The sequence below is a fragment of the Suillus subalutaceus genome (assembly GCF_016647625.1).
Source record: "Suillus subalutaceus strain FC151 chromosome Unknown DFJ58scaffold_202, whole genome shotgun sequence".
Lineage (NCBI taxonomy): Eukaryota > Fungi > Basidiomycota > Agaricomycetes > Boletales > Suillaceae > Suillus > Suillus subalutaceus.
In genome coordinates this window covers 47,901-75,645 of record NW_024540451.1, presented here as the reverse complement: position 1 = coordinate 75,645, position 27,745 = coordinate 47,901, and the positions used below count along the sequence as shown (strand labels likewise).

Below are 27,745 nucleotides of genomic sequence, written 5' to 3'. Positions count from 1 at the left end.
CTTCGATACTACGGGTAGTGGGAAGCCCATCCCTTATCTCGCGGAGGAAGCCTATGTGGCGGATAGGACTGCAAAGACAGGTTAGTGCAAACTCGTTGTGTCTGACGTCCTCCTGGATTCCGCATTTTTTTTCTTCATACAAAGCCAGCTATGGGTACATTTTTTTGCACATTGAGCTGTGTGTGACTAATCATAACATCATTATGCACATTTCCATCAATTCCCCCTCGTTCAATTAACTGTTTCCTTAAGTGTCTTATATCCACCATGTCACGCACTCCCTCACCATCTGTCGTTTCTTGCCATGATGATCATGTCCGGGACTTCTGTCAGTTGGTTGAAGCTTAACCATATCAGGTGGGTCGCAGGTCTATATCATCTGACAATCACCCACATGCTCACGCTCTCAAACAGGTTCATCATTGGATACTATTAGCTGGAAGCGCAAGACTGTTGAAGAGAGTATCACCCTTTACAAAGCATCACACACCAACTCCTCACATGTCAATCAAACCATCCCAAACTCCGATCTATCTACTAGCTCCCACGCACAAGACCATCTGCCGCCTTCGAGTTCATCATCACATGCGCAACATTCTACAGAATGTCGCACTTCTTCCAATGCAGGTACCAAAACCTAGCGATATCGCACCTCCACATGCTGGTTTAGAACCTGAAGGGTTCTGGTTAATTACTGTCGGCCAAGAAGTAGGCATCTTCTATCACTGGTAAGCGTTGTCGACCTCACTTATAATAATATTGACACTCATATCAGGGCTGATGTGGCTGAACGCACCAACTTTGTGAGCGGTAACGTTCAGAAGTGGTACCCCTCGTTCCAGAAGGCACTCGAGGTATATACAGTACAATATAACGAAGGTAGAGTACGAGCAGTACCAACCCCGGGTGGCCCTTTCTGGCTGCCTGCATCCCCACCTTCCCCCTCTTGGTCCGCTGACTCGGATGACTTGTGGTCGCAGGTAGACGACTTATCGGAGACAATGACACACTATGAACTTTAGATACCTTCGTAGTAGTTCACTATCTCAGCCATGTACATATACATGACTTGCTTGTAATTCCTTAGCAATGGAATCTTTATGCTCGGATCACAAAATGTGCTAGCTACTATGCGTGATTACAAAATTGATGCAGATGTGCAACTGTGATTGAACGACATTGGACTGCATAGTTGCATTACCTTAATAGTCTGCATGTATCCTGCAAGTGTAATTACCAATTAGCCAGTGATATACAAGAGTCATAGTCCTAAATCGAGGTCCACTGCACTCACCACACATTCAGTGTAACAGATGACCTAACCTTGGACACAGTTGGTGGTTTAGAATTCTATGGTAGTGCAACATGCTAGAGATACAATGACATTCGCTATGTGTTCGCCATCAATTCGCCATGCGTTCAATATCAATTCACTATGTGTTCGCTATAATGTAAGGATTCTGGTATGTGTTCACCATCAATTCGCTATGTGTTCGATATCAATTCGCTATGGATTCACTATAATCGCTCGACATATCATATAGTCAAACTACTTATTTTTACTGTTAGCTACCTTAACTTCGAAGAATTTGACCTCCAAAACAATACAAATGAGCAAATCATGCAGTAGAATAATATCATGTTTGAGGCGCTCCCTGAAATATGGGCAGCTGGTATGTACAATGTTTTGCACACATTCAAGAAGTCCCCTCCCCTCACAAGCATGCGCACCACATTCGTCAAGAAAAATGATAGTCTCTAGTCCTCCCTTCTTTTGCGCACCTTTGAGTAGGTTTTCATACGCATCATCCCATGCATGTTCAGACTTCCGGGCCCATCCCTTTTGCCACTGGTTGGCCATGTTCTCAATGTCTTGCAGGGTTGGTGTGTCGCAGGAACAGGGAAAGTCATTCTCCATAGTCAGTAGAGATCCATCATCGACCTCAGGAGTGATATCGCGAGAATTGAGACCGTCGAGCATGGGCAAACTGACCAAAGGGATGTGTATAGTTGGCTCTGCAGGGGCATGTATTTTTTTAAGGCTATGAGTGCAGTCAGCAAGAGTAAGAGACGGAATAAACAAAAGTGATTTGACCTGGCCCGCTTGCTGAAAAAATGTATTTAAGCACGAAATTTTGATTTGAGAATGAGAGCCGGACTGACCTCGCCATCCGAACGCATGCCTTTGCATTTTGCGTGTCTCGAACTCTGAAATAGCAGGGAAGTACAATCTCAGTGTCAGTCAAAGGCGAAAGCTTACCCTGGCTTCTCAAGCCAACACTTGGTAGCCACGCACTGCCTGCTCAGAGTAACAGCAGGATTAGCCTTAGAATGTATGTGAATATTATACAACTGTGAGCAGACTGTGAGTCCCAAAATCGAGACTTACCATAGATTTGAGGGGAAAAAAACGGTTCATGAGATTTTCCTTGATCTGATATTAATGCCCTTACCTTGGGATTCCCCCGTCGTACATTATGTAGAATGTTAATGAGACAGCGATCACCCCCATTGAATCAATGTCATACGCGGAACTATCCGGGACCGAACACCATCAGGATTCAAGTCAGGATCGCGACAAGGTCATCCCAGCAGAGATGTGCATTATCGCCCTTGATCAACGTTATACACTACTGGTATACAAGTTGGACCAAGGGATTGCGACAAGGTCATCCCAGCAGAGATGTGTGTTATCGCTCCCAATCAACATTATACACCATTGGTATTCAAGTTGGATCAAGGGATTGTGACAAGGTCATCCCAGCAGAGATGTGTGTTATCGCCCCCAATCAATGTTATACACCATCGGCATTCAAGTTGGATCAAGGGATTGCGACAAGGTCATCCCAGCAGAGATGTCCCCCATCAGAAAACTTCCTTCCGAAATTACAAAGTTGCCGCTGTGCAACCGAGGAAGCTGACAACAACCCCGTCTGAATGTTCCAGACCTCGTCCTACTCCATTGGCGTGATTCTTAGGTTCTCAAGGCAAGCATCTTTTTTCTATTCAAGTTGTTCTATTATTGACTCTGATATGCTTTTTTGTAGGGTTTCAATGATCTGACTGCCGTGGCGTCATCAATCCCATAGGTATGCTTTTCAGGTTCCTGAAGCAAGCATATTGTTTTTTAATCGCATCCCCACAACGACACTCCCTCCTACCCACACAGACAACTATGAGCTACATTTTCTCTGAAGATGACTTTAATACCAATGGAAATTTCATCAATGGCGGAGGACCTGAATATCTCGCAGGGTTGCTCAATGAAAATGAAGGTGCAGTGTTATTTATGTGCATCTCCCACTCTTTGTATTGACCTTTGAAAAAAACAGGATCAAGCCATACACCCCAACTTTGGCACGGTATCAATTGGGAGGACCCATCATTATACTCGATGCCGCTGACAAGTGATGAGTTAGCATTCCTCAATGATGGCCCGGCCCTTCCACAGCCTCCTACTCCCGTCATCTCTCATTTTTCACCTGACGCACGTGAACTCACACCTTCCTCTCGCGCATCGTCACCTGGTGGTGAAGAGTCATTGTCAGAGCCCCTCCGTGATGCAAATTCGTCCACCTGGGCAGCGCGAAACCCGACACGTCCCATGATCCATCGCCGGACCCCACCGCCTCGGCTATCAGATGCCCAGAAGGCCTCTCGGAAAATCAAGAAAGACCAGAGGACAGAAATTACGAAGCATTTACATGATGCTGTTGCCAAACATCTGCAAGAACAGAAAAACGGAGTTGAATTGCTCTCACTCGCTCACAATGTTACTCCCAAACAGATCAACGACATAATCAGTCATCCGACCAAGTATTGCACGGCGCACAAGGTTCACCTCAATAACGCCTTAATTCATGCCAAAGCTAAGGAAATGAACAGCGGTACGCAAAATTCCTTTGCTTGCTCTTGTTCTCATACTTATATTCTGTTGCAACAAGGCCAGCCTAATGGCCTTCGGTACACATTGGTCGAGCTGCGCAAGATGGTTGCTCAGGACCCCAGATGCAAGATTTGACAAAGGGTGAAAAGGCCACTTATATAGCTGCTCTCAGTCAACACCGTGAACAAAAGGTAAGTAGCGTGCGAGCAAATAACATGGCTACTGCACGAGATGTTTTAGTCACGACGGAAAGGGTGGTCAAGGAGGTGAGCTCTCCACCTGTCACATGTATTCTACTGAACTTATTTTCACTTCGAAGCTCGATGATTTGCGTATTCACACAGGCACCTATGGGACTCTATTTGTCGTTCGGGGTCACATTAATGACACCATTCAAAGCACAATGCACGGTACTGACAATTCTGAAGACTTCTGGGAGGACATTTACGACTCTCCAATGGCCGATTTTCTCCGACAATACGAACAATGGGCCTGCACGCAGAATCAAAGTAAGTCATCTGGCTCCTCACAGTGATATCTTATTCTTATTCAGTCTTTTTCAGATCTCAATGAACGAGACTCTTTGGAAACGGTCCGCAAGCAAGCTCGAAAATTGATTGTCCGAGGACTGGGTATGTGACAGTAGTGTGCATTAGTGCTGTCTGACATCTTTACAGTTGCAATGACTGGCAAAAGAGACATCACAATGAACTACAACAACTACGAGACGGCAATTATCAAAACATATGCGGTCAAGCTAGTAGGATGGCCCCAGGGTGTCAAATTTACCAGTCCCTCAAACATCGGGACAGTCGGTGAAATTCGCAAGCTCCGTGATGCGCTCAAGGACCGAACATGTTACTGGGCTGCTCTCACTCCAACCGAAGTCAAGGTTCACAGTGCTGAACTTGATGTGCGCCGTTCGGCGGGGCAAGTTGTTCGGCAGCCACACAAGAAGCGCTCCGACGCTGGAATCACTCGCAAGTGCAAGGCTCCACCTACCACAGGACAGGCACACAAAGAGAACAGAAGGCCGTCAAAGAAGGTGAAAAAGAATACTAGTGCCCAGCATCGTGAGGCTCCTAAAAGTGCGGAGTTCATTGAGTCGTCTGATGAGGAAGAGGACAAGGGCGAGTAGTACACCCTGCTACTCTTTTATGTATATTCTGAGGATCTGTACATATCTGAATGATTAGTAGCTGTCACTGTAAAAAACGCGCCACCAATGTGTAAAAACGCGCTGTCAATATGCATGGTTTAAGGAGCTCATCATGTACGACAGTGGGCACGAAGGTTCACATGGCGGGAGCATGATAGCCGAAGCCAGGAACATTAATGCCGACGTCCCGCTTAGTTACCTAGAACTACTGTTATTAAAAGTCACTCTTTATCCAAGAGTTATTGAAGGTCATCCAAGAGTTATTGAAGGAGGCTTGGAAACGCTGGAACTCTGTCATTTTAGACGTGCTAGCCCTATCTATAATCACATCTAATTAGAGGCAATACGTGGGAGTCACAGGTGTGTCATATACCATATTCCCGGGTACAGATCCGAAGATCCAGATCTCAGATCCGATCCAGATCCGATGGACATATCCGTTGTCCGGTCCACAGATCCGATCTAATCCTTGTTTCATGTCCTGTTCATATAACTCTAACTGTTGTTCATCTCCTTTCGGCATTCCTGTACACCGGTATACCGGTTATCCTTTACTTCCATTATGCTTACTGATCCGCTTTAGCTTAGACTTCATTCCCGGTTATGATACATTATCCGTCCGACTTACCAATATGCTGTACACATACTTTGCTTATACTTCGTACATAGCCTCGCACCTTTGCTTATTGATCATTCCGTTAGTTATCTGTAGTATATAAACCCTTGTACATGCGCTGTAGTAGATCAGTTCGAATATCATCTTAGATTGCACTCATTCTGTCTGGACTCTAAGTCCCTCCATTACCCGTCCGAACTTGAGTATGATACTCTTGTCAACTCCGAGACTTAGGATTGATTCCTATAGTCTATATATCCATCTCTGTCTTCGGACAGTCCTCGCCCGTTAGTTTCTAGTTCGGATCCGATCCGGATTAGCCGTTACTATATATGTTCGATATCCAGAAGCCCTAACGGATCCGTTACGAGACTTATCCATCTCAATATACATGATACTCTAGCACTCTGAAATAAGGGGCAAGACTCGGGAAAGGGGCACAGCGCACGAGCTGAGGCCGAAGCCCTTCGGATCCGATACTACTTGAGCACGGTCTTAACAGGATACTTTTGCGTCATGCCAATGTGATGGTGAACATGCGGGTTTCTTGCTGATTCCGTGATTTAAATGTGGGGGCGATGAATAATTCTGTCGCCTATCCGACAAATACGAACCTGCCGGCGTTCAATCTGAGTCAACTGCTTTACAAAGGTCTTGCGATCGGTACGGAGATATCTAGCCTTGGGTAAACGGTGTTCGAGTTCACCCTGGTGAAGTTAGCAAGGGAAGTACAGGTATGGTGAGGGACAGACCGGTTCTGTGCTGTACGAATCGCATGTGCCATACCGCTTGATAGTCAATACGTAGTCTCCCAAGGCATGGAATTTGTAAGTCTGAAAATTGAACAGCTTTTTGCACAGTACTTTCTTGACAGCTATCTCTGACTCAACCAAGACCCCTGGTCGACCAAGGTGAGCAGTGTCTTTGCCCTTCTGCACTCCCTTTGCTTTTGCCGCAAAGGTGCGAGGCTATGTACGAAGTATAAGCAAAGTATGTGTACAGCATATTGGTAAGTCGGACGGATAATGTATCATAACTGGGAATGAAGTCTAAGCTAAAGCGGATCAGTAAGTGTAGCAGGATCAGTAAGCATAATGGAAGTAAAGGATAACTGGTATACCGGTGTACAGGAATGCCTGAAAGGAGATGAACAATAGTTAGAGTTATATGAACAGGACATGAAACAAGGATTAGATCGGATCTGTGGACCGGACGACGGATATGTCCATCGGATCTGGATCGGATCTGAGATCCGGATCTTCAGATCTGTACCCAGGAATATGGTATATGACACTCGTCTTCTTGCATCGTCACGTTCCAGAGTCGTGTGTTGTTGCCTATCCTGAGGCATTCCCATATTCTGAATCCAATCCTTCATGATAAGGCAGCGAGGACATGGACATCCTCCTAGGTTTCAAACTGTAGCTATAAGTACTCTGATGAGATGAAATTAATGATGTTCATCGCACGCTGCATTCACTCACTTTTCAGGATAATCAGCTGAATAAGTAAATATCCTCAGGGTAGAATCTGCGCTTTATGCCATCGCAGCAGCAGATCACAATGCCATGCTTATATGCCTCGAGGAACTCGTCGTCAAGCAAAATTTTCCACTGCTCGTGAAAAAATTCTCTATGACAGTGCGTCAAACAATCGCTAGGCATGCCACTGCTACCCGTGAAATCTTTGAATGAGTCTGGGAGCTGGTAACACGATATCAGGTCATGTAGTCGAGCCCACACTGTGAAATGACATACCATCTCGAAATACGCCACATGATTGCTTAAATGGCATGATGGCTTACAACACCGGTACTTCGACTCGTTGCCAAAGTACATATATGTTGGCCACAACTTAGAATTACCAAAGGAAGTAAGCTGAGTAGTGTCAGACCAAAACATAAGGCCAGCTACGACTCGGGGTAAGTCGCAGTCAGGTTCCCCCGGTAATTCTTGCAGTGCAGTATGGGCCTCATGGAAGGCGGGGGAGGTGTACAGGTCACCATATAAGGTGACTTCGGCATCCAGATGGGGAGGGACCCAACGCAGCTGGTATGGCTCGTAGTGAAATAGCATGTCATCTTGGGGATTGGCAAGCTTTTCCCATATCACGGCAACAAGAGAGCGATGGTACAGATGAGCGGCCGCTTCATAGACACGAGTGCCTGGGATTTCAGTGGTGCGTGACAAAGGCACCTTGATGGAGATCGAGCTTCTATGCCATCCAGCATCTTCATCCTCCCATTCTTCTTCGTCTCCCTCATCATACTCATTCGCACCGAGGATAGTGTTTATATTCTTCCACTTCATGGAGCTCACATCGGCAGCATTAAAGGATTCATCGCCCACAATCCCCAATAGTTTCTTATAGTCGCCTTGCGACTTTTGTACTCCCTTATTCCAATACCAGTCACCAAGCTGGAAGGAGGATCAATTGGGATATGGGTGATAGAGATGACTGCTGCGAGGGAGATCCTTGGGTGCTTCATCAACTTGAGGGGTCCCAGGTATGAAAGAGAGGTCTGCCATCGTCACGTACTGTTCCGGATCGTGGGAGGGTGGTTTCAAGGAGAAATATTGGCGAACTAGTCTGAATATGTTTGGGGGAGTGCAAAACACCGTATGCATGGGTAAGGCCGGGCGGGCTGGCATGCTGAGATGACCCACAGATTCCGCAAGTTGATGAGCGAGTTCAACAGGAACGGCAGGTGGAGGCTGGGGAAGTATATCCCGAAATCTCTTAGGTAGCTGCCGGTTCTGGCTGTCTCGGTCTGCACTGGGCTAAACTCATGTCCTCTCTCTCGTCAATGTTCCCATCTTCGACGTCATCATGACTTGGCGGCTCTGTGGGAGGGGGTGACTCTGTGGGAGGGAGCGACTCTGTGGGAGGGAGTGATGGGCCGGCCAGTGACGTCGACACTTCGAGATGAGGTATGTCTGGCAAAGCATTGGCTTCACCAGCAGGGACGGTCCCATCCTTGTAGATCCGCGGCTTCTTCCTGTGACTCACGAAGTCCTTGAAGGACGATATCGCCAACGACAGATGCTTTTTGTGTGAGTACACGAGTGCCTGGTGTTGGCTGTAGTAGTTTTGGGCAGTGAAAGAGTGCTTGCACACACAAGTATAAGCAGACACTGACATGCGGGAGTGTGAAACCACTTGCTCTGCAGCGACAAGAGTTTGGTTAATTAAATAAAGCATCCCTGGTGCTATGGTGTGGTGATAGCTGCCAAAGATTGTGATGATTACATAGATGCCGTATATGACCAGGAACACGATGGTGCTGCAGCATTATGCAGCCCGGTTGATGCGCTCCCGAAAGTAGATCGGGCTATGGCACAGTGGTAGCCAGTGAGGGTTGCAAAGATCCCATTGCTGCCATATATAGCCAGGAACATGATGGCGCTCGGCTGATGCGAATGCAAGGAGGGGATATTTACACTTCTTGGATGCACACAGGACACCCTGTGTGCCCCAAAATGTCCTTCCCATCTTCTCCTGCACACTCGAGCCTCGAAGGAACGGAATTTGTGGCCGACCATAAGGTTGTGAAAATGCTTGTCACAATTTTAACTGCACGCCATGGTATACTTCATTACCATGGCCAAACAGGAGAACTGACAACATTTCAATGGTTAGTTGTTCTCACAGAAAGAATAACTTCGCTCACTCACACATTTCAACTACAGGCCAACCACCCGACAAGGGCGCAAGATTCACCCCTCGAAATTCAAGGCTTATCGCGATGTGCATGTATTCCGCTACCCATGTTGCCTTTGCGCCAGGGGAGGAAGATACGTCGAAGTGTCGATATTTCAGCAAACAAGGGGTGTGTGTGAAGGGCAATACGTTGCTGAATGTGCGAGTGGCGGTTGTGGATATATGTGTCTGTCCATTTCCCTTTATCGAAAGTTTAAAGGGCTGATCTTTCATTTAGTAAATATCGAGAAGTTCTTTGGTCGAGCCTGCGTACCTGCGATGTACTATCCTCATAGAGGTAGGTGTTCAAAGTTGAACACAAATGCACAGGCTAATATCTCCTGCGAAGATTGACCGTCCTACACACTTTTGTCGTATGACTGATCATATTAACATTAGTTATGAACTTGAATAATTTGAAGTTGTAGTAAAAAAAACGCACCATCATAAGACTATGATAGTCATGTTGAAATATGAAGGACTTTATCTCGAACTTGTGCCCTCGCATATCTCACATTGCACAAAATTAGCTAATGACTTAAGATATGCTGAGATTATTATACTGACCCCAATAAGCCATCCAAGCTTGATTGGTCTAAGTCAATATGACGTCAGAGATGTTGATCATGCTGGGCGTAAGGGCATTCTCACCGATTCTGATGCACCTCCCGCTCATGTAAGGCGGATTTGTAAACTAATTTGGGATGTGAGTATTGCCGGTAGTTTTCTGGTAGTATTATGACACTTACAGCACTAAGTCAAGTGCCAGCTCATTCAGATTACATCAGCTGAAGTCACAGATGTGACCTGTGTTGCAGCATATGATGTGTATGAACACGTCATGCACGAGGTACTGAGGCTGTGATTTGAAGTTCGTAGATGCACTACATCTTTGGACTTGTGAGAAAATTTGAGCTTCAATGAAAAACTATACAAGTCCCTAGCGTTAAGTGTATAGTAAGGCTACAACTACAGTAATAGTAATACTGCTAGTAAGGCTACAGCTATGTTCAGGTGGGAGGAAACAAAGTGAGAAAGAAGTGTCAGGACGAGCGAGAAGGGTTTATATACTGACTGACTATTGAGAATCAGACTCTGCTGGCACTGCCCAAAATAGCCAGATGTAGTCCACATGTATGTATGTCGCCACAATTATGTAAGTCGACAATAGACTCTTAATAATAATCACATGGCTGTTTTCCGAGTCAGTGCCGCACGTTGCTGAGACCTTTGAGCTCGCTGTGGTCCACAGCAAGCTTGAGTATTTTGTAGTTTCAATGTACATATTTCATATTTTTTTTGATAATCTATGTACGCAACTACTACTAGTACTAGTACATTTAATCGATCTCTATGACTCACATATGCAACTACTTTTACTAATGGTTTTCAAGGACTGACACTAGGAAAAACGGTGCTCAACTTGTGAATGGATCCATTTGCTCACAGTCAATTGTACACAGCACTATCGAGAGTGAGAACACGAAGAGACACATTGTGTCTATTTGCAGAAGCAAACGAAAGACAAGACTGTGCTAATATTGTAATTCCCAGTGACTGTCTTGCTACCAGTGTAACCATCATGTAGTATCTATTCACATATGTGACTCAATTGACATCGCTCTGAACTCAGTGTAGTGTACAAAAGCCGACCAAAGGTGAGTCCTTGCCAGTGTATTGTGTTTACAGTAGCAACTCAGGAAATACTATATTAGCATCGTCTCTGCAAATAGACAGTATTTCTTCACGTTTTCATCCTGCACTTACTTCATCCTGATTGTAGCATCAGTACTGTCGCAATCGTTTTGCTTTGTGAGATCTTATACGGCCCCAAAGCTACCAAGCCAGGCAATCTCTGAAATTCTGGGTCACAACATTTCTTATCTTCTGGACCGACCATCTATCAGAATCTACACTATGAATGGCAAATCCGTCGAGGTAGACAACACGGATGATGATGGTCATCTGAAGCTGGCTGGGCAGGATAGTTGCAGAATCTGGACCATTACCTGCTTAGATTGGATGTGTTTCCCGAGTTTGTAACACCATATGCAAATCACAGATCATTCTGTTTATCCAGAATATCGCGCACAAGGGGAAGTCACATAGGTTTTGCACAGAACTCTGCCTATCCGGAAAACATGTGAGAATCTGTAGATTGACGAAGGTGTGATGAATTGCCTTACCTTGCCCCTTTATCCGACACCTCTGTACAACTGACTGGCACCTCCCACATAGGGGACAGGCAGCTTCAGACCATACATTCGTGTCTCAACCGTCCATTTCCGAGATAAGGACGATTGCGCAAACAGGCCTATTGAAAGAACGTTCTCAGTATACAATAAAAAGCCAGTACGCACAATCCACCATAACAAGTTCACGCTCTGCAGTTGCAAGATCCCCGAGGGACGTCAAGGAAAATTTGCTAATGACATTAATATTAAGTACTCAAGCTCGAGTCCTCACATTATATGTACTAAGAGCCTGAGTATTGGTAACGGTAAGGTACAACATAGACATGTCCCAAAAGTTTATAATACCGTACAGCCTATGATCGTATTGGTTCCACCAGACATCTCTGGTCAAACCGTAGAGTAACAGCGGCCGTAGGCATAATATTGATCTTGACATTAGCGTGCTTGGCGCTACACGACACTAAAGTTCGGATAAGTCCACGATGAGGGCCATCTAGAATAAGGCATTCTTGATTTTTCTTCCGTGGAGGGGCAGGACTTAGGTATCTGGCAGGGATATGATAGTGCTTCATTGCAGCACCAGCACCATTTGATGTGCAGAATGCTGCTACAAAATCCTCGGGTGCAGGTCCATTATCGCCGCAGAAAGGGTCAGGACAAGAGGTTGATACAAATTGCTTGGATAACGATCCGTCAAAGCTCGGCGACACCTTCAACATCGCATGATATTTCCTGAACAATGAAGAGAACTCCCTCAACCAAGGCAATGGACCTGTGACAAAATAAGTAGAGATTAAAACAACTCGAATGAGGACTTACCACTGTCACGGAGTTTCTCTGCTGTAGCGTCGTTGCTGTCCTGGGTGTCATTTTTATCGACACTCCATGGCTGGAGTGTTGATGAGCTGGGTTGGATGCTCAACAATGGGTCTTGCGCTGCATCGACACCCCCTGGGTGTGCAGACCAGGAGGACCACACGTTAGATGAGGAGGGAATGGGACCTGTCATGGAAGCCGAAGAGCTGGAGGGTAATGTTTCGACAGGTGGGGTGATGCTACAAGGTGGCGGTGCCAAGAATGATCTTTTCCGCATTTCGCAGAAGGAAGTCATATCCGGGCCTTCAAGCATCACCCTGTTTAACCTCACTCCATATCTGAAAGTCGTGAACCTTTGAATCACAACGAAAATATTTGCTACTCACCTGGTGGCAACTTCATAGAGTTTGAGTTCAATGCGCTTCTGCCCATACACGGCAACGATGCAAGTCTCGAGGCCGACACTATGAAGCATTCCCTGGGAGCCTTTCCGGTCGCCCGAAATAATAAACACTTCTTTGCCTGTTTCTTTCTTAAAATGATCCAAGTCAGGCATTGCGTACTTTCATGACAAATCCAATTGGAACTTTGATCTATAGCAAGTCAGAGATGAAGTTCAAGTCGAGATGAATGAATGCACCCTCCCACAGCAGGGTTAAGTGAGCATTTGGAAAATCTACGTGTTGTACGACCCCTTTCACCTCATACTCTGGCCCACGGACGACTGTCACAACATCTCCAGGTCTGACGTCATAACCCCTTTCCTTCGTATATTGGATTGTCTTGGTAATATCCATCTGCTGAACCATTGCAGCAGGAACTGATATGCTTGACAATTCTACGTTGTTCGAAGTGAAAATATCCTTGAACCAGATATCAGTGTCCCCCTTAGCACACCAGTCCACGATGCCATGTCTCCCCTTGTGCTTTCCCCCCTGAACTTCTATATAATCCCCGATTTGGATTGAGTCAGACTCGTAGGGCTCAAAATATTGCTGTGTTGGCAACCGTGAGGTAAGTGTGTGAGTCAATGGACGCCCATCTAAGTAGTACTTTGACACTTCAATCTATGCACAACTCGAGTATTAGATAGTTCAAAATTAAAAATAGAGATTTACCTCTTCATTGGTACCGTATTGACAAACATGACATATATCTTCACGCATCTGGATGATGTGCCCTTCCAGGCCAAAATATGAGCCGGCCACAATTCTTACAGTATCACCGACTCGAAAGACTGTGTTCTATGTCCTGCAGAGGAACTTCTACCTCCGTTATATGCCCATCGAAGGCGGATTCCAAGCATACTGAACCGACAGTATGGTCAGTAGAAACAACCTTCCCGAGCTCTCCACGAAGAGAGCCTGTGACAACCCTGACTGAATCGCCCACGCGCAGGAACTGCATCGAAAATGCTATCACAGTTTCTTTCATGAAGATTCTGTCCCATCCGGACTCCAGGTGCAACTGAAATGTCATTGATATGAGGAGATGTGACAAGTTCTAGTCGGTCACGGTAAAAGTTTTTCAGAAGGAGCCCCATGTAGTAGCTTTCACCTTTAAACTTCCACCCTACCACTTGATCGTCATGAATGACGTCAGACACAGTCTTGTTCTTTGGGAGGCGAGATTGCTCAACCAACGCCCGAGTTCTGCCAGGCATGGCATAGGGCATGTCTCGCGAAACAATTAAGATCGCGACGATACCATTTGGTAACTGTTCGAAGACCAGCGCTGTATCGCCCCTGTACGGGCCGTTCTTAACCCTCACCCACGCTGGGTTAGGAAATTCGGACTGTGAACGCTCTACAGCTCCACGTTCTTCCTCCGTGACGAGAGTGTACTGTTTTACAGCCAGGTAAAGTGAGAGGGGCAAGGACTTTGCGACTGTTTTTGGACTGTCCGCCACCACGTACAGCTGGCCAGCTGCCCAAGCTGATACGGTCACGGGAAATCCTTTCTTTCGAAGGTGTGAGGTGACATATTCAGTGGTAGTTCCTACGATAAAATTAGCAATATACTGCGTGATCGAGAAGTAAACCTACTTTGAACGTGAACCAGATACATCCTGGCTTCGGGAACTCCGTGAGTGGCATTCTCGCAGCCTTGTGACGAGCAGCGCTGATTCTGCTCAAACCGAGTGGCCATATCGTCGAAGGTTGCAGCTAACTTCTGTGTTGCCAACGGTCTTGCCAAGCGCGTAACCATCACAGACCCCACAGATGTGCCATCCCCATAGCCCTCCTCCCCCTCCTCCTCCCCCTCCTCCTCCTCATCATCATCCCCAACCTTGGCCATATCGAGGATAAAGGAATTCTTAGTCTGAATTTGTTTAATTCACAGAAATATCACCATGACATTCACTTACTTTGGGTTGCTTATACGATTTTCGAATGCGTGAGTGTCCATCTACACTCTCCATCTCCTCCTCCCCAATCTTGGAGGTAGAATTTGTAGCCTACAATTGCTGTTTAGTTCACAAATATTACCAGCCATGACTGTTACTTACTTTTGGTCGCATAAGCAACTTTCGAACAGGCGAGCTTGACAAGGAACCGTTGGTCCTTGATGCAGAGGTACCCACGGAACAATCTTCTGGTGAATCAGGCACGTACTTTACCTTGAGGAGTTTGAGGTTCCTCAAAGATTCAGCGTCGTTTCCATCGCCGGAGAATAAGAGACGTCGAGGTTCCACCCAGTCATCTTCATGGTATCTATCGCCAAGATAAGATACAAGCATGTCATCCATCTCAGACATTGACATAGATGAAGTAAGGAATTGTGTCAGAATGTCCCATGCAGCAGCATCATACAGTGCTGGTGGTAATGCATCATCCCCTATATTGTGCTCGTCAATAACGATCTTGATGGTATGATACAACTTACCTTCAGCAGTCCTGTGTCACTTTGCAGATGGTTCGTCACCTCTGGATCCAACGTGAAGTCCAGGCACGCTTGGACATGGTTCTGTATAGTCTGTTATCAACCTCAGCGTTACAACCAACTTAATTTTTCACATACATTCAATGTCTATTCGATAGTCTAGACTCTATGTTCTCTACGTTATATACTAGTAGTAATGGTGTCGAGGTATGGTAGTAGGAGGAGAAAGAAGACCTGCTAATGCGCTGTGTAAGAGAAATAGTGACTAGGCTGGTTAGAAACTAGCGCTACTGATCCAAATAGGCGCGAGTGTAATATTCGACCCAAGAGGACGCCTATTGAAGCAACTCCCTTCAAATATGCAAGGGTAGCGATGATGCGAAGGGCTAATAACCTATAGTGACCTAAGACCAAAAACTAATGAGTAGCGCTTGTAGCGATCAGCGACTAGCGACAAGTGAGTTCCGACAGAGAAACGTGCATATAAGTAAGTAGCGCTATGCAAGTTGTCCTATGTGATAGCGCTATGCGATGTCCGACTAGCGACAGCGAGAAGAAATTAAAAGAAGGGAAAGCGAGGGATAAGGTATGATAGTGCAAGTGGAATGCCTGATAGCGACTAGATTATAGCTCGACTACCAACAGCGATCCTGACATTGCGAAGATCAAACTTATGAAGGAACTTTAGCAACGTTCACTTGAAGCAAGTCAAGCGACACACAATCAGAGAGATTGGCAAGAGCGGAATCGATTGCACCAAAACTAGGATATAGCGACTAAAGTGACTCCGACACCAGCAAAGGTCCGGGGAAGGGAAGTACTGTACTGTATGTGCGACGGGTCATTTTATCATACTGCATAAAAGTTCGGGAATGTGTAGGCAAGAATAGTAGCGACACTGATGGAGGCACAATGTAGCGACAGGTAATAAGACATGCAGCGCAGCGGAACACAAGGATGCATGTAATAAGACCTGCAACTGATGAGTAGCGACGTTTAATGAAAAATAATGCACCAGCAGAGGTAGGTGGACATAGGCAGGACATGGGAGGACGGAATACCTAGGTGTCAGGCCGGGCAGCGCACTATGGGAGAAAAGCAGTTCCAAAGTGGATAGCTTGGGAGCTGAATAGCGCTGGTGACTAGCACTTTACTCCTTTCCTCAAGGTAAGGCAAATTGTGCCTATGACACTCATACGCACCTAGCGCTGGTATGATTGTCACAGCGCGAAGTCAGTATTTATAGTGAATCACTATTTTGGATTAGATAATATTGTGGCGAGCTGTGGTTTTCAGTTGCACAATGGACTGACGGTGCAACAGCATTGAGTCCCTGGGAATTGTGGACCGAGACCTCTATCATATACTATATTTGTCGAATTAAAGTCATGCCCACACAATATAGTGTGGCCTGGCTTACTACAATCGCTTTGGGTGGTGACAGTAAAGGCCCTGCTGCAGGACTAGAAACGTGCAGCCAGCCAGAGCTAAACACATACTATCACGAATCACATGTACTACTCTACATGTTCACATTTAAATATAGACTCATGCCCAGACTTGGGAGAGAAAAAAAGGTGATTATGCGAAGGACACCTTGATATACTGAATGAGTATACACATTCAGACTCAGCCGGCAATTCCCCAGCGCCACGATTTCGATTACCGGCAGCGCCTGACCGGTAATTGAAATTGTGGCGCTGGGGAATTGCCGGCTGAGTTTGAATGTAGTTGTTCACTATATTAGCACGCTCTTTTCACACAACGATCCTCTTCCCAACTTCCATCATACTTCACTCTAGTATTAGTATGATAGTCTAGCTATATAAATTGTGTTGTTGGACTTGCACAGATTTTTTTTGAAAATCAAGCATTTGGTTAACTTATGGGCCGTCGAATTTACACTTAACTAGAACCTGGAGAAATGACTTCGAACTTACCCAACTCTCAACACTTCACCAACTAGAAACTAATACCTATACAATAGTCACTTAATAAAAAAACTCCCTGCTACGATTATCATGTGGTGTATATTAGCAGTATGCTTTGTACTGCATATACTATTAATTACTAATAAGCGCTCCCCCAGTTGAAGGTTATCATTCAAAGATGCGCTCATTGAGCTGTCCCGCGGGGGATAATACCTCATAATTGTAAGCATATCATTTATGTATCTACATGCAACGATGACTACGCATGTCAGGTAAACAGGATGACGAGGTTTGCTTTACTTTACGGCACCTATGGCGCTGGGAAGGCCCAGTTTTGTCGTTACAATATCTATGGCGCTGGGAAGGCCCAGTTTTTGTCGTTACAATATCTATGGCGCTGGGAAGGCCCAGTTTTATCCTTACAATATCTATGGCGCTCGGAAGGTGCAGTTTTATCCTTACAATATTTATGGTGCTCGGACGGCGAGGATTTTTCATCTCCGTGTGCACATATAAAGCCCCACATCTACTAATGGTACATCGCTTATTCAACTTAGTATGAGTAGTGACGAGAACCATCCCTCTCCCAGCAATCCTTCGCGCAAGCGTAGTGGTTCAGCCCTTCGTTTGGGACCGCATAAAAAGGCGTAAGTGCCCTTTCAGGTGAGCTACAGCCTTCCTGACTTGTCCTCGTCAGGACTTCATCTAATCCGCTTGTTCTTCATGGCCGCCATTTTGGCCGGACAGTATTTGCACTCTGCAATTATCCTGCACTTCTGACTACAGGAATACTCCAACTCGAAGAGTTGATGGACTCTCCCATCGAGGATTATCCAGCAGAGTGAGGACCATCGTGACAATGACATACCGCCAGCGCTTAAAGGACTATGGTAGCGTACGACAGGAACACAAGGTGTTTATTGAGCTAGTAGATTCGTATCCTGGACTTCTAGACCGTCTGACAAATGGCGAGGAGGAAGACATTATCCATGTGGGAGAATTGGTCAGTTTTCCATACCGGAAGGTTGTCATACTCAGCGCTTTGCAGCTAGGTAAAGGTGCTTCTGGTGCGCCATCCTCGAATGGCTTGTGCCCAAAGGACAGGCTGTCATCCCACCCCTCTCCCGAAACATCAAGTCTGATCGTGGATTCAATCATGAGGTTACCAGTGCATTGCTCTGTCCCACTGGGCTTGACTGGTCGAATGCAGAGTAAGTCTTGTCATCTAATCACCCAACCCTTGTAACACTATCCAGAACCAAGCAGAGCCTCAAAAGCGGTGAAACCGCAGTTCGTGGAGACCAGTGGCCCATGTTCTTGTATGCTGGGTGTGATTACGATCCTGAGGATCCATGGAAGGGCTTGCTGAAAAGCAAGATACTCGTATTTGTAAGTGCAGTGTTGGCAATAAAGATCTGACTCAACATATTATCTCTCAGTAGGGGTTCAAACATGTTTTTACGTCTCCGAGCTCCATGGATAGGGAGCCCAAAGCTACATGTTCCGGCAATGCCTACCTTCACGGCATGAAGTCCGTAACGAAAGGATCTTTAGCCTATATTGCCACACAGGCATGCAGAAAATTTCATATTGTATACCCGCCTCCGCTGATATTTCTTTCTCTAGGTTCGATTTTCGTTAAGTTTGTCGTCTGTATTCTCGCGCACAGACATGGTTACCGATTCCGAAAATTTCTATCACAGTATTCTCGACCTGCTGGAGGATCCCGATGAAAGTGAGGAAGTAGCTGAGTTGATGACATGGTGGACATGGTTCGTAATATGTATCTTCAACCTCACAACAAATCTCTCAATTGACAACTTACACAGTCGAATTTTTCCCAACTCATCCTCTTCACAGCGCAGTATCAGCAAGAACAGCACATTGTCAAAAATTCGCGCAAAACGAGCTGCATTGCGAGAACGAGCAAATACAAGTACTGACACTACGTAATTCATTATTGTATCATAGCCATATATGTCTATAAGGGTATGCGAATCATAATGCAATCGATAAATGTTCCATCTATGTGATACAACATCTTCAGTTAACATCAGTGATAGAGCCTGTCATAGGAAGCCGCCTAGATGTGATCACTCGAAAGTCATCATCTTGATGGGGCGCGATATTTCAATACCATATCCTGCCATATTGTCAGCCATTATAGATCTTGCCTTTGGAAGCTATCCAGATGTCTTTGGCCGAAGATCAGCAACTTGATATGGCCTGGCAATTCAACAACACACTGGCAGTGAAGATAGATCCCACCATTGGAAGCTACTTGGACTTGATTGGTCGTAAGTTGTCATTTTGATATGTCATGAAGGTTCAATGGCATACCCTGCCATATTGTCAATGATTCTTGATCCTGCCATTGGAAGCTGGCTATCTAAAGCCAGATGTATTCAGTCGAACACCAGCATCTTGACGTGGTATGGTGATTCAGTAGCATACCCTACCATACTGTCAGCAATTATAGGTTCCACCATTGAAAGCTGCCCAGATGTGTTTGGTCACAAATCAGCATCTTGATATACCATGGTGATTTAATAGCATACCCTGCCATACTGTCAATGATTCTAGATCCTACCAGTGGAAGCTGGCTATCTAAAGCCAGACATATTCAGTTGAACATCAGCATCTTGATATGTTATGATGATTCAATAGCATACCCTGTCCTACTGTCAGTAATTACAGGTCTTGCCATTGAAAGCTGCCCAGACATCTTTGATCATGCATCAACATCTTGGTATGCCATTACCACTCAATATAATACCCTGGCACACTGTCAGTAATTATATATTTCACCATCAAAAGCTGGCTATCTAAAGCCAGACATATTCAGTTGAACATCAGCATCTTGCTAATAGTTGCTATGACAATATCACACCTTGGAGCAAAGTCAGTGATTATGGAGTCTGCCATTGGAAGCTACCTATGTAAGAGTAGATACATTTTATAATAAAATGACAGTGTGCTGGCAGATCACAACCTGGTGCCATAGGCCTATCAATATTTCAGCATTGGGAGATCCCACCAGTGAAGTCTACCTATCTATTCCTATATCATTTGATCTATAATTGTGATACATATTTTCAATATTATATATTAGATAAAGGTAGCTAAATCTTTGTCATTCTCCAGTCAAATGCCTGATGATGCCGACTGTCACCATGAAAAGATTTTTTCTACCATTGCGCACGACCTGGCTGACCGTGATCCGGAGATGAGGCGAGCATTGGCAGAGGCAGTTAAAGATGCGAGTTCGCTCAAGACTACTGTGGATATCATCCAGCAGTGGGACAAGCTTCTCATGAAACCATTGAGGAAACCCTCAGCATCGATTGTAAGACCCGTCGTCATTGTGATAGATGCACTGGACGAGAGCGGCAGAGTTGAGACACGGCTCCCCCTCCTCCAAATTCTTGCAGGCAAACTAGGTTTTCAATGAATCTCCGAACTCCCAGCCAACTTCCGGATTATCATCACTTCTCGTCCCCTTCATGACATCGAAGCTGAGCTTGCAGGTGCTCAGCATATTCGACGGATGTCCATGGACAACATCTCATCAGCCACTGCAGAGCGCGAACATCTGTACTTACGTATTGAAGGAGCTGGAAGGGCTCTCGAATTTTGGGGATAGAGAATTCACAACTCTCACTGAAAAAGCTGATGGGCTTTTCGAGTGGGCGTGTCTCGCCTGCAGATACATCAAAGCGCCCCCTCCTGGTTTATCTCCAATCAAGGCCTTCAGTCTTGTCACGTCCCGTGATCTTGCCGATGTGGTGAAAGAAATAGTAATCAGCTAGATATACCAACTAACTTACTAAATCCAAATGGGTGCGAGTGCAGTACTTCAACCCAAGGGGACTGCTATTGAAGCACTTCCTTCGAATAGTGCGAGGGAAGAGAAAGGAAGAACTAAGCTCTATGGCCCGAGATATCTGACCGACCGAAGGTCCGAGTCCAAAAATGTCCGACGCGATATAGGATACCGATGGTACACCTGGCGCGAGATACCGATGCGAGATGCCGATGCGAGATACCGAGGCAAGGTGGGGAGTCTGATGCCGATGAGCGGCACGTAAGTCTAGGCTGAGGAAAGAGAGTCCAGGTATAACTAGGTATGACGAGGTAAGACTAGGTATGGGTTGCCGATGTAAGACTACCAGTAGCGGTCCGGATCTTTACAAGGCCTAGGTAAAGAAGCCTTAGATAGAGTGCACTTAGAGTGGTCTAGGCACATCCGATGATAAAAAGCAAGGGGATCAATTTGCACAATCGAGGGCTAAATAAGGTGACTCCTACAACGGTACCAGGTATGTCCGAGGAAGGGAAGTAAGGGATAATATGAACTTGAGTCCTATTTATCTAACTGCGTGAATGTCCGGAATCGCACAGGCGAGAGTAGTAGCGAAACGCGAGGTACTCGGGTCGATATGTAATAAGGCTCGCGAGTGCTGCGGCCATGGGAATACATGTAATAACGCCTGCTGTTTGTTCAGTAACAGTAAAATGAGCTTAAAACGCACCAATGGAGATAGGCGGACATGGGTAGGACATGGGAGGATTTGGTACCAATGGGATGGAATGGTCAGCTGAGGTGCGCGATGGCCGATCTGACGAGCAAGGGACAGGTTAAGACAACCCTGGCTCTTCTGTGAGAGACCGAGGCCACGGATCCGTATCGGCCGAGTCAGACATAGACCGGTGCGACACAGGTGAGTCGAGTGAGTCAAGACTTTGCAAGGAAGTGGTGTATGGGTTTGATGGGGATGTCTAGGCTGCTTGACTCCTATAGCGAAATGGGGTTCTGCGAGGCTAGCCCGAGCTTGAACACCACACCAAGCGGGAAAATTTATTATTTGATATGTATCAGTTCATTTTGACAGAGATCATACGAAAGGATAGGCCTACGCACACCCCGTCTCAGCACAAACAACTAGCGAGGTTTTGTTCTGTGATGGGGCAAATCCTTGGTGCAGCTGAACCTCTCTCTTTGGAGTCCCTGAATGTTATGCGGAGCCATTTTCCAGACACAGGCGAGCATTACGAAGTGCAAGTCATAATAGAACACATGGGATCCCTCCTCAGCGGTACCACCAACTCATCTACCCCCATCCGACCCCTCCATGCATCCTTCTGCAATTTCCTGACGAACCAATCATACAGTGGGGATTTTTTCGTCGACATGTCGAAAGTACAGCGCAACCTTGCTTTTGCATCACTTCAAGTGATGGAACATGGGCTTTCGTTCAATGTCTGCAATGTAAAATCTTCGTATCTTCCTAATTCCGAAGATCCCAGTGTGACAATCATACCAGCGCTAGGCGCGTATGAGTGTCATAGGCACATTTTGCCTTACCTTGAGGAAAGGAGTAAAGCGCTAGTCACCAGCGCTATTCAGCTCCCAAGCTATCCACTTTGGAACTGCTTTTCTCCCATAGCAGCACTGCCTGGCCCGACACCTAGGTATTCCGTCCTCCCATGTCCTGCCTATGTCCACCTACCTCTGCTGGTCTTATTACATGCATCCTCATGTTCCGCTGCGCTGCATGTCTTATTACCTGTCGCTACATTGTGCCTCCATCAGTGTCGCTACTATTCTCGCCTACACATTCCCGAACTTTTACGCAGTATGATAAAATGACCCATCGCACATACAGTACAGTACTTTCCTTCCCTGGACCTTTGCTGGTGTCGGAGTCACTTTAGTCGCTATATCCTAGTTTTGGTGCAATCGATTCCGCTCTTGCCAATCTCTCTGATCACGTGTCGCTTGACTTGCCTTGCATAGGCAAATGCATGGGTCGGGGTAACCCGCGCGGGTTCGGGGTATGGGTATCACCGGGGTACGGGTAGGGGTCTAGTGTTGGTGTACCCGTACCCATACCCTTGGCACAGGGTTTCGAAAGATTTGGCCTAGTAACTATCTGTCAACAAGAGTTCAGAGGTTCTACACATGTCAATGTCAATGAAAACTCTAATGTACATTTGGGCAAGCCCCGTCGATATTTTATGAGACCACACTAATATCATTCACCTAACTCTCACTGTGACCATGGATGATCCTACTACTGCCAAACAAGTACCCAAGATCTCCACCAAAGCTAAAGCTGCGCTTGAAGACACATCCAAAAAAACGAAAACCTGATGCTGACAGGACTCGGCAATAGCACAAAGACATGGCCAAAAAAGGCCAAAGCCAGCCTACCCACTGGAGACACTCTCACCAGCGAGGAGAGGGTGCCGAACGATAACTCTGTGACGGCGTCATCACCAGCTGTGCCAAGTCGATGAGCTGTTGTCTGCACAGAGGAGGAAGACACCTTGCTCAGTGATAAACCGGATGAACCGAATAATGGTGTTGAACTTGTGTTGACGGACTCGGAGGTTGAAGAAGAAAGTGCCAAGGATGAACTTAGTAAGTTTAGAAACCTAGAACACAACATAAACTCAATGAAAACGAACAGAGCGGCTCATGAAAGACTGGAACTCACCGGTGAAGGATCTTCAACTCAGCTGAGGGTGCAGCTGATATAATTGTTGAAGGGAGGAAAATATGAGTGCGATATGTTCGTCCCTTAGGGGAAGCGGAGAAAGCAAATATCCACTGGTCAACTCTAGGGGGAATGCGCAAAGCACGTGATAAGGCGAAAGCGCGGGAACAAAGGCGCTATAGGCGCGCGAAGCGCGGGAAAGTCGCGCGTCGAAAAGCGGAACTGGGTGAAAGCGGTATGCGAGCGATAGTGAGATGGTAAGACGTGTACTGAGATGCTGATAAGACAACTGATGCGGATATGGCCACTAGAGCTAACTGCTACTAGGGCTTGCGATGATTTATTCAAAACATAATAAAAACTCGGAGATGGTGACTGTCTATGATGATGGTGGTCCGTCGTAATGTGTGTTGTGTAAGTAAAAAATGTGTAATGAAAAATGTGTACCAAGTGAAAATAAACATGGTACGATGTTGAAATAAATGATAAATGGAGAAATGCATACCTGGGAACTTGGTTGGACATGGGAAAACACAGTGGGAAGTCAGGCGCCCTATAGCGCTTAGGCGCGGGAAAATTCGCCTAAAGCGCGCGCAAGTCGCGCAAGTGTCGCCTATGTCGCGGAAGTGTCGCCTAAGTCGCGCGCGTCGCGCGAACGTCGCGTTTATTGCGCAAGTGTCGTGTTACATGCATGATACTGTAGACTCAACCTATGTTGCAATATGTGCCATTGTGAGGCTACCCAGGATTGAGTCTCTACACCGGCATATGCCTTCTTTGATCCAGTTCCAAAGATCATTGAGCAGAATGGGCAGCGTGCACATGAATTCAGGTGCCTGGCCAAAGGTTGCAAGACCACAGTGAAGCGTTACCTTGATAAAGGAGATGCTCGCTCGACAGGAAATATGCGCAAACATACATGCTTGTGTTGGGGAGATGATGTCCTGCAGGCTGCAGATCAAGCAAAAGATGCTGATGAGGTCCAGAAAAAGATTGTTGGCAGCGTGCTGCGAAATGGTTCAATCACGGCATCATTTGAAAGAAAGGGTAAAGGAAAGGTCACATACTCTCATCGTCAACATACACGCACTGAAACAAAGTAAGGCGATTTCGATATTGTCTTGACCGAGATCTGACATGCTTGACAGAGCCGAGATTGTTCGTTGGGTGGCGGAAAGCCTGCGTCCATTCGAAATAGTGCAAGATAGAGGTTTTCAGTCTTTGATGAAAACAGGACGACCGGAATATTACTTACCGTCCCCTTCGACCGTCTCATGAGATGTCCGACTTGTTTTTGCATGGACTCATCAGCGCATTGCTAAATGACAAAGGTAAGCTTCGTATTATAACAATTGAGCCACCAACTAACACTTACCAGGAGTACGAAGGTAAAATCAACTTCACCACTGATGGGTGGACCTCTCCAAACCATAGGGCCCTCATAGCCGTATTGGCACATCTAGAGCACAATGGAGAACTGTTATGCTTACCGTTAGATATAGTTGAAGTCGCGAAGGTAAAAGTCACTTACCATAGCAGCGCTAACATCATAGTAAGGGCTGATATTGTAATACTAGTCTCACACAGGTGTAGAGCTTGCCGGCACATTTCAGAATGTCCTAGAAGAATTTGGAGTAGAACAGAAGGTAAGCAAAAAAAAAGAATAACGAATTGAAACTTATGAGCATATAGACTCTTTGTATCACATGCGACAACACATCGAACAATGATGCTATGATTGATGAACTTGCTGCAAGTCTTCCAGAGTTTGGAGGACGAGCAACGCACACGCGGTGCTTCCTGCATACCGTCAACCTCATAGCGAAGGCGGTTATCCGTGAGTTCGATGTGAAGAAAAACAAAGCGATAGGTGAAGGTGATTTGGAAGATGAAGCAGCTGCGCTGACGGCAGACAAAATTCGGTTGAAGAGACAACTTGAGGAGCTGAGTGAAAACATTGAAGATAAAGATTATGCAACAATCAGAGACATCCAAGCTGATGACGATGATTTGATGGACAATATGGAGGGTTTGGTGGATAGAACCGAACTGCTGACTGACAATGAATGTGAAGTTCTGGAAAACACAATAGTTCCAGTTCAATTAGCGCTTGTGAAGGTTGGTTTGTTCAAAATCAATGCAAAAACTTACAGTTGACTTGGATGGGGCAAATAGCTTCGTAAACTCGGATACAAGATAATTCACTCTACAACAAAACTTCTCCCCGCCTGGCATGAGATCCTGCACGACTTGAAGATGAAGCCTAGCATGCTGCCGCGAGACATTTCGACATGGTGGAATTCCACATTCAATATGCTGCAATACGCACTGCAGCATCAGAAGGCAATTGACACAATTACACAGCATCGCGAGTTGGGTTTGAGGTCATTCGAGATGAGCGATAACAAATGGTGTATTGTCGAGCAGTTGCAGGATGTATTGAAGGTGAGGCTACCGGCGTGTGTTACTATGTGACATTGCTGATGTCACAATAGATCCTTAAGGATGCCATGCTGTTCTTCTCGCGTGCAACACCAAACCTTGCAACAGTTATCCCAGTGATGGACCTTATTGACCAGACACTTGCTACACACACGCTCAACAACAAACTTCTACCCTCAATTCATGCTGCTGCAGGACTGGCCAAAAAAACACTCAACCGCTACTACCAGTTTACAGACAGTTCAGATGTTTACCGTATCACAATGAGTGAGTCCAGTAGCATTGTCTTTAAGTCTCTACTTACTAACTAAATCTTTTTATAGTTCTCCATCCACGACACAAGCTGTCTTACTTCGAACGTGCAAATTGGGGGGAGGATTGGATTGAAACTGCGCTGTCACTTGTACGCGACAAGTATAGTCACTCATACTCGACGAGCAATAACACCGAGGGGGAGACTGATGAGATGGTAAACCTTTTTGAGAACAAGTCATCCTCAATGGTAAGTCATTTGTTTTATTCCAGTACTCTAACCGACCCTCTCTTGTAGAACATGTTTGACCACATGCCTGCACTTGCACCGCCAGTAATTGCTGATCTATGGAATGAACTCGAACGTTACCTCAGTACTGATGTCGAAGACGTCAAAGACCCACTCGCATGGTGGGTTAAACATCGTGCGCTCTATCCTTCTCTTTCTCGAATGGCACTTGACTACCTCACAATCCCGGGTCAGTTCTTTTCTCGTGGCATTGCTCACAACTTATGGTCTTTTACAGCAATGTCTGTCGATGTTGAACGGCTTTTTAGCTGTGGTTGCCTCCTGCTCTCCCATGTCGTTCATGCCTCACCGCTCAGACGACTCGTGCGATCCTATGTCTCAGCTACTGGAGCACTTTGGTCACCCCCTTACAGACACCTCTTAGGTTGATTGTCACCTACAGAGGTTTTCACCTAAGAGGTGCTTTTCTGCAGGTCTGCCCGGTGTTCTGTGGTCTTTCCCTGTTGTGCTTGGGGACCAAAGGCCATGGACCATACATGAACCAAAGACCATTGGGAATTATGTTATGGGAGTACCACAGGATGATTTGGACCACTTGAATTCTATATGATACAGGGGTGTCTGGGGTCCTCAAATGCCAATTTCTTTGGAAAATTCTCACTATATGTATTGCATCTATGCTCTGCACCCTCCATAAACCTAACAAATATTCTTATATATAATTGAACAATATATCTGGTGGGTATATGGAAAAAATGAAAGTCATTACTTTAATTGAACTTCTTGATGAAAGTTGTAGTATGTGTTAAGGCGAGTCTATATGTGATCATACCTTATCAAAATTTTGAAGGGAAGGTGAGATATGGCCATAACAAAAATTGTTGTCAGGCTTGTTTACAAAAAAACAAAAGTCATTATCCTTGATGAAAGTTGTAGTCCTAGTGAGGGTAGGTCTATACCTGCACATATTTTGTCAATTTGCTATCATTTGGAAAAGATATAACCTTTGTGCAAAAACAATAAACAGGGAAGACCACATGCTTAATGGGAAAGACCATAGGCATAATATTCATCTAATAGGGAAGACCACAGGTGTGATATTCATTTAATAGGGAA

At 45.7% G+C, this 27,745-nt stretch overlaps 8 protein-coding genes across 8 annotated transcripts; 6 read left to right on the top strand and 2 right to left on the bottom strand.

Moving 5' to 3' along the window:
- Nucleotides 1–585: 585 nt before the first annotated feature.
- DFJ58DRAFT_669920 (uncharacterized protein) lies at nt 586–1,022 on the top strand (the record flags this gene model as incomplete). Its single annotated transcript, XM_041382821.1, has 2 exons — nt 586–728; nt 776–1,022. 2 exons carry the CDS (start codon nt 586–588, stop codon nt 1,020–1,022), a joined length of 390 nt encoding a protein of 129 aa, XP_041236857.1.
- A 552-nt stretch (nt 1,023–1,574) lies between these two features.
- On the bottom strand, nt 1,575–2,476 carry DFJ58DRAFT_847124 (uncharacterized protein; the record flags this gene model as incomplete). The annotated part of the gene is made up of 5 exons (XM_041393409.1): nt 1,575–1,594; nt 1,783–2,042; nt 2,164–2,208; nt 2,261–2,299; nt 2,454–2,476. The coding sequence occupies 5 exons, from the start codon at nt 2,474–2,476 to the stop codon at nt 1,575–1,577; spliced, it is 387 nt and encodes a 128-aa protein (XP_041236856.1).
- Nucleotides 2,477–3,571: 1,095 nt separating this feature from the next.
- DFJ58DRAFT_691103 (uncharacterized protein) lies at nt 3,572–5,405 on the top strand. The gene is made up of 6 exons (XM_041383383.1): nt 3,572–3,914; nt 3,980–4,152; nt 4,206–4,395; nt 4,450–4,518; nt 4,564–5,293; nt 5,315–5,405. The coding sequence occupies exons 1-5, from the start codon at nt 3,605–3,607 to the stop codon at nt 5,022–5,024; spliced, it is 1,203 nt and encodes a 400-aa protein (XP_041236855.1). The 5' UTR covers nt 3,572–3,604; the 3' UTR covers nt 5,025–5,293; nt 5,315–5,405.
- Nucleotides 5,406–11,555: 6,150 nt separating this feature from the next.
- On the bottom strand, nt 11,556–15,334 carry DFJ58DRAFT_847121 (uncharacterized protein; the record flags this gene model as incomplete). Its single annotated transcript, XM_041393408.1, has 17 exons — nt 11,556–11,674; nt 11,721–11,785; nt 11,949–12,327; nt 12,375–12,709; nt 12,758–12,903; nt 12,935–12,964; nt 13,052–13,438; nt 13,490–13,615; nt 13,680–13,838; nt 13,948–14,369; nt 14,417–14,693; nt 14,740–14,829; nt 14,881–14,935; nt 14,987–15,085; nt 15,134–15,209; nt 15,258–15,268; nt 15,297–15,334. 17 exons carry the CDS (start codon nt 15,332–15,334, stop codon nt 11,556–11,558), a joined length of 2,814 nt encoding a protein of 937 aa, XP_041236854.1.
- Nucleotides 15,335–17,743: 2,409 nt separating this feature from the next.
- Nucleotides 17,744–19,138, top strand: DFJ58DRAFT_719153 (uncharacterized protein; the record flags this gene model as incomplete). The annotated part of the gene is made up of 8 exons (XM_041384576.1): nt 17,744–17,832; nt 17,883–18,026; nt 18,080–18,188; nt 18,290–18,396; nt 18,442–18,574; nt 18,628–18,756; nt 18,812–18,957; nt 19,015–19,138. The coding sequence occupies 8 exons, from the start codon at nt 17,744–17,746 to the stop codon at nt 19,136–19,138; spliced, it is 981 nt and encodes a 326-aa protein (XP_041236853.1).
- Nucleotides 19,139–23,338: 4,200 nt separating this feature from the next.
- DFJ58DRAFT_847119 (uncharacterized protein) lies at nt 23,339–23,946 on the top strand (the record flags this gene model as incomplete). The annotated part of the gene is made up of 3 exons (XM_041393406.1): nt 23,339–23,477; nt 23,502–23,609; nt 23,774–23,946. 3 exons carry the CDS (start codon nt 23,339–23,341, stop codon nt 23,944–23,946), a joined length of 420 nt encoding a protein of 139 aa, XP_041236852.1.
- Nucleotides 23,947–24,440: 494 nt separating this feature from the next.
- Nucleotides 24,441–24,963, top strand: DFJ58DRAFT_669914 (uncharacterized protein; the record flags this gene model as incomplete). The annotated part of the gene is made up of 2 exons (XM_041382819.1): nt 24,441–24,784; nt 24,834–24,963. Coding segments are annotated over 2 exons (474 nt in total), but the record flags the coding sequence as incomplete, so codon positions are not given.
- Nucleotides 24,964–25,998: 1,035 nt separating this feature from the next.
- On the top strand, nt 25,999–26,677 carry DFJ58DRAFT_669916 (uncharacterized protein; the record flags this gene model as incomplete). Its single annotated transcript, XM_041382820.1, has 3 exons — nt 25,999–26,130; nt 26,181–26,394; nt 26,451–26,677. 3 exons carry the CDS (start codon nt 25,999–26,001, stop codon nt 26,675–26,677), a joined length of 573 nt encoding a protein of 190 aa, XP_041236850.1.
- Between the last annotated feature and the right edge of the window lie 1,068 nt (nt 26,678–27,745).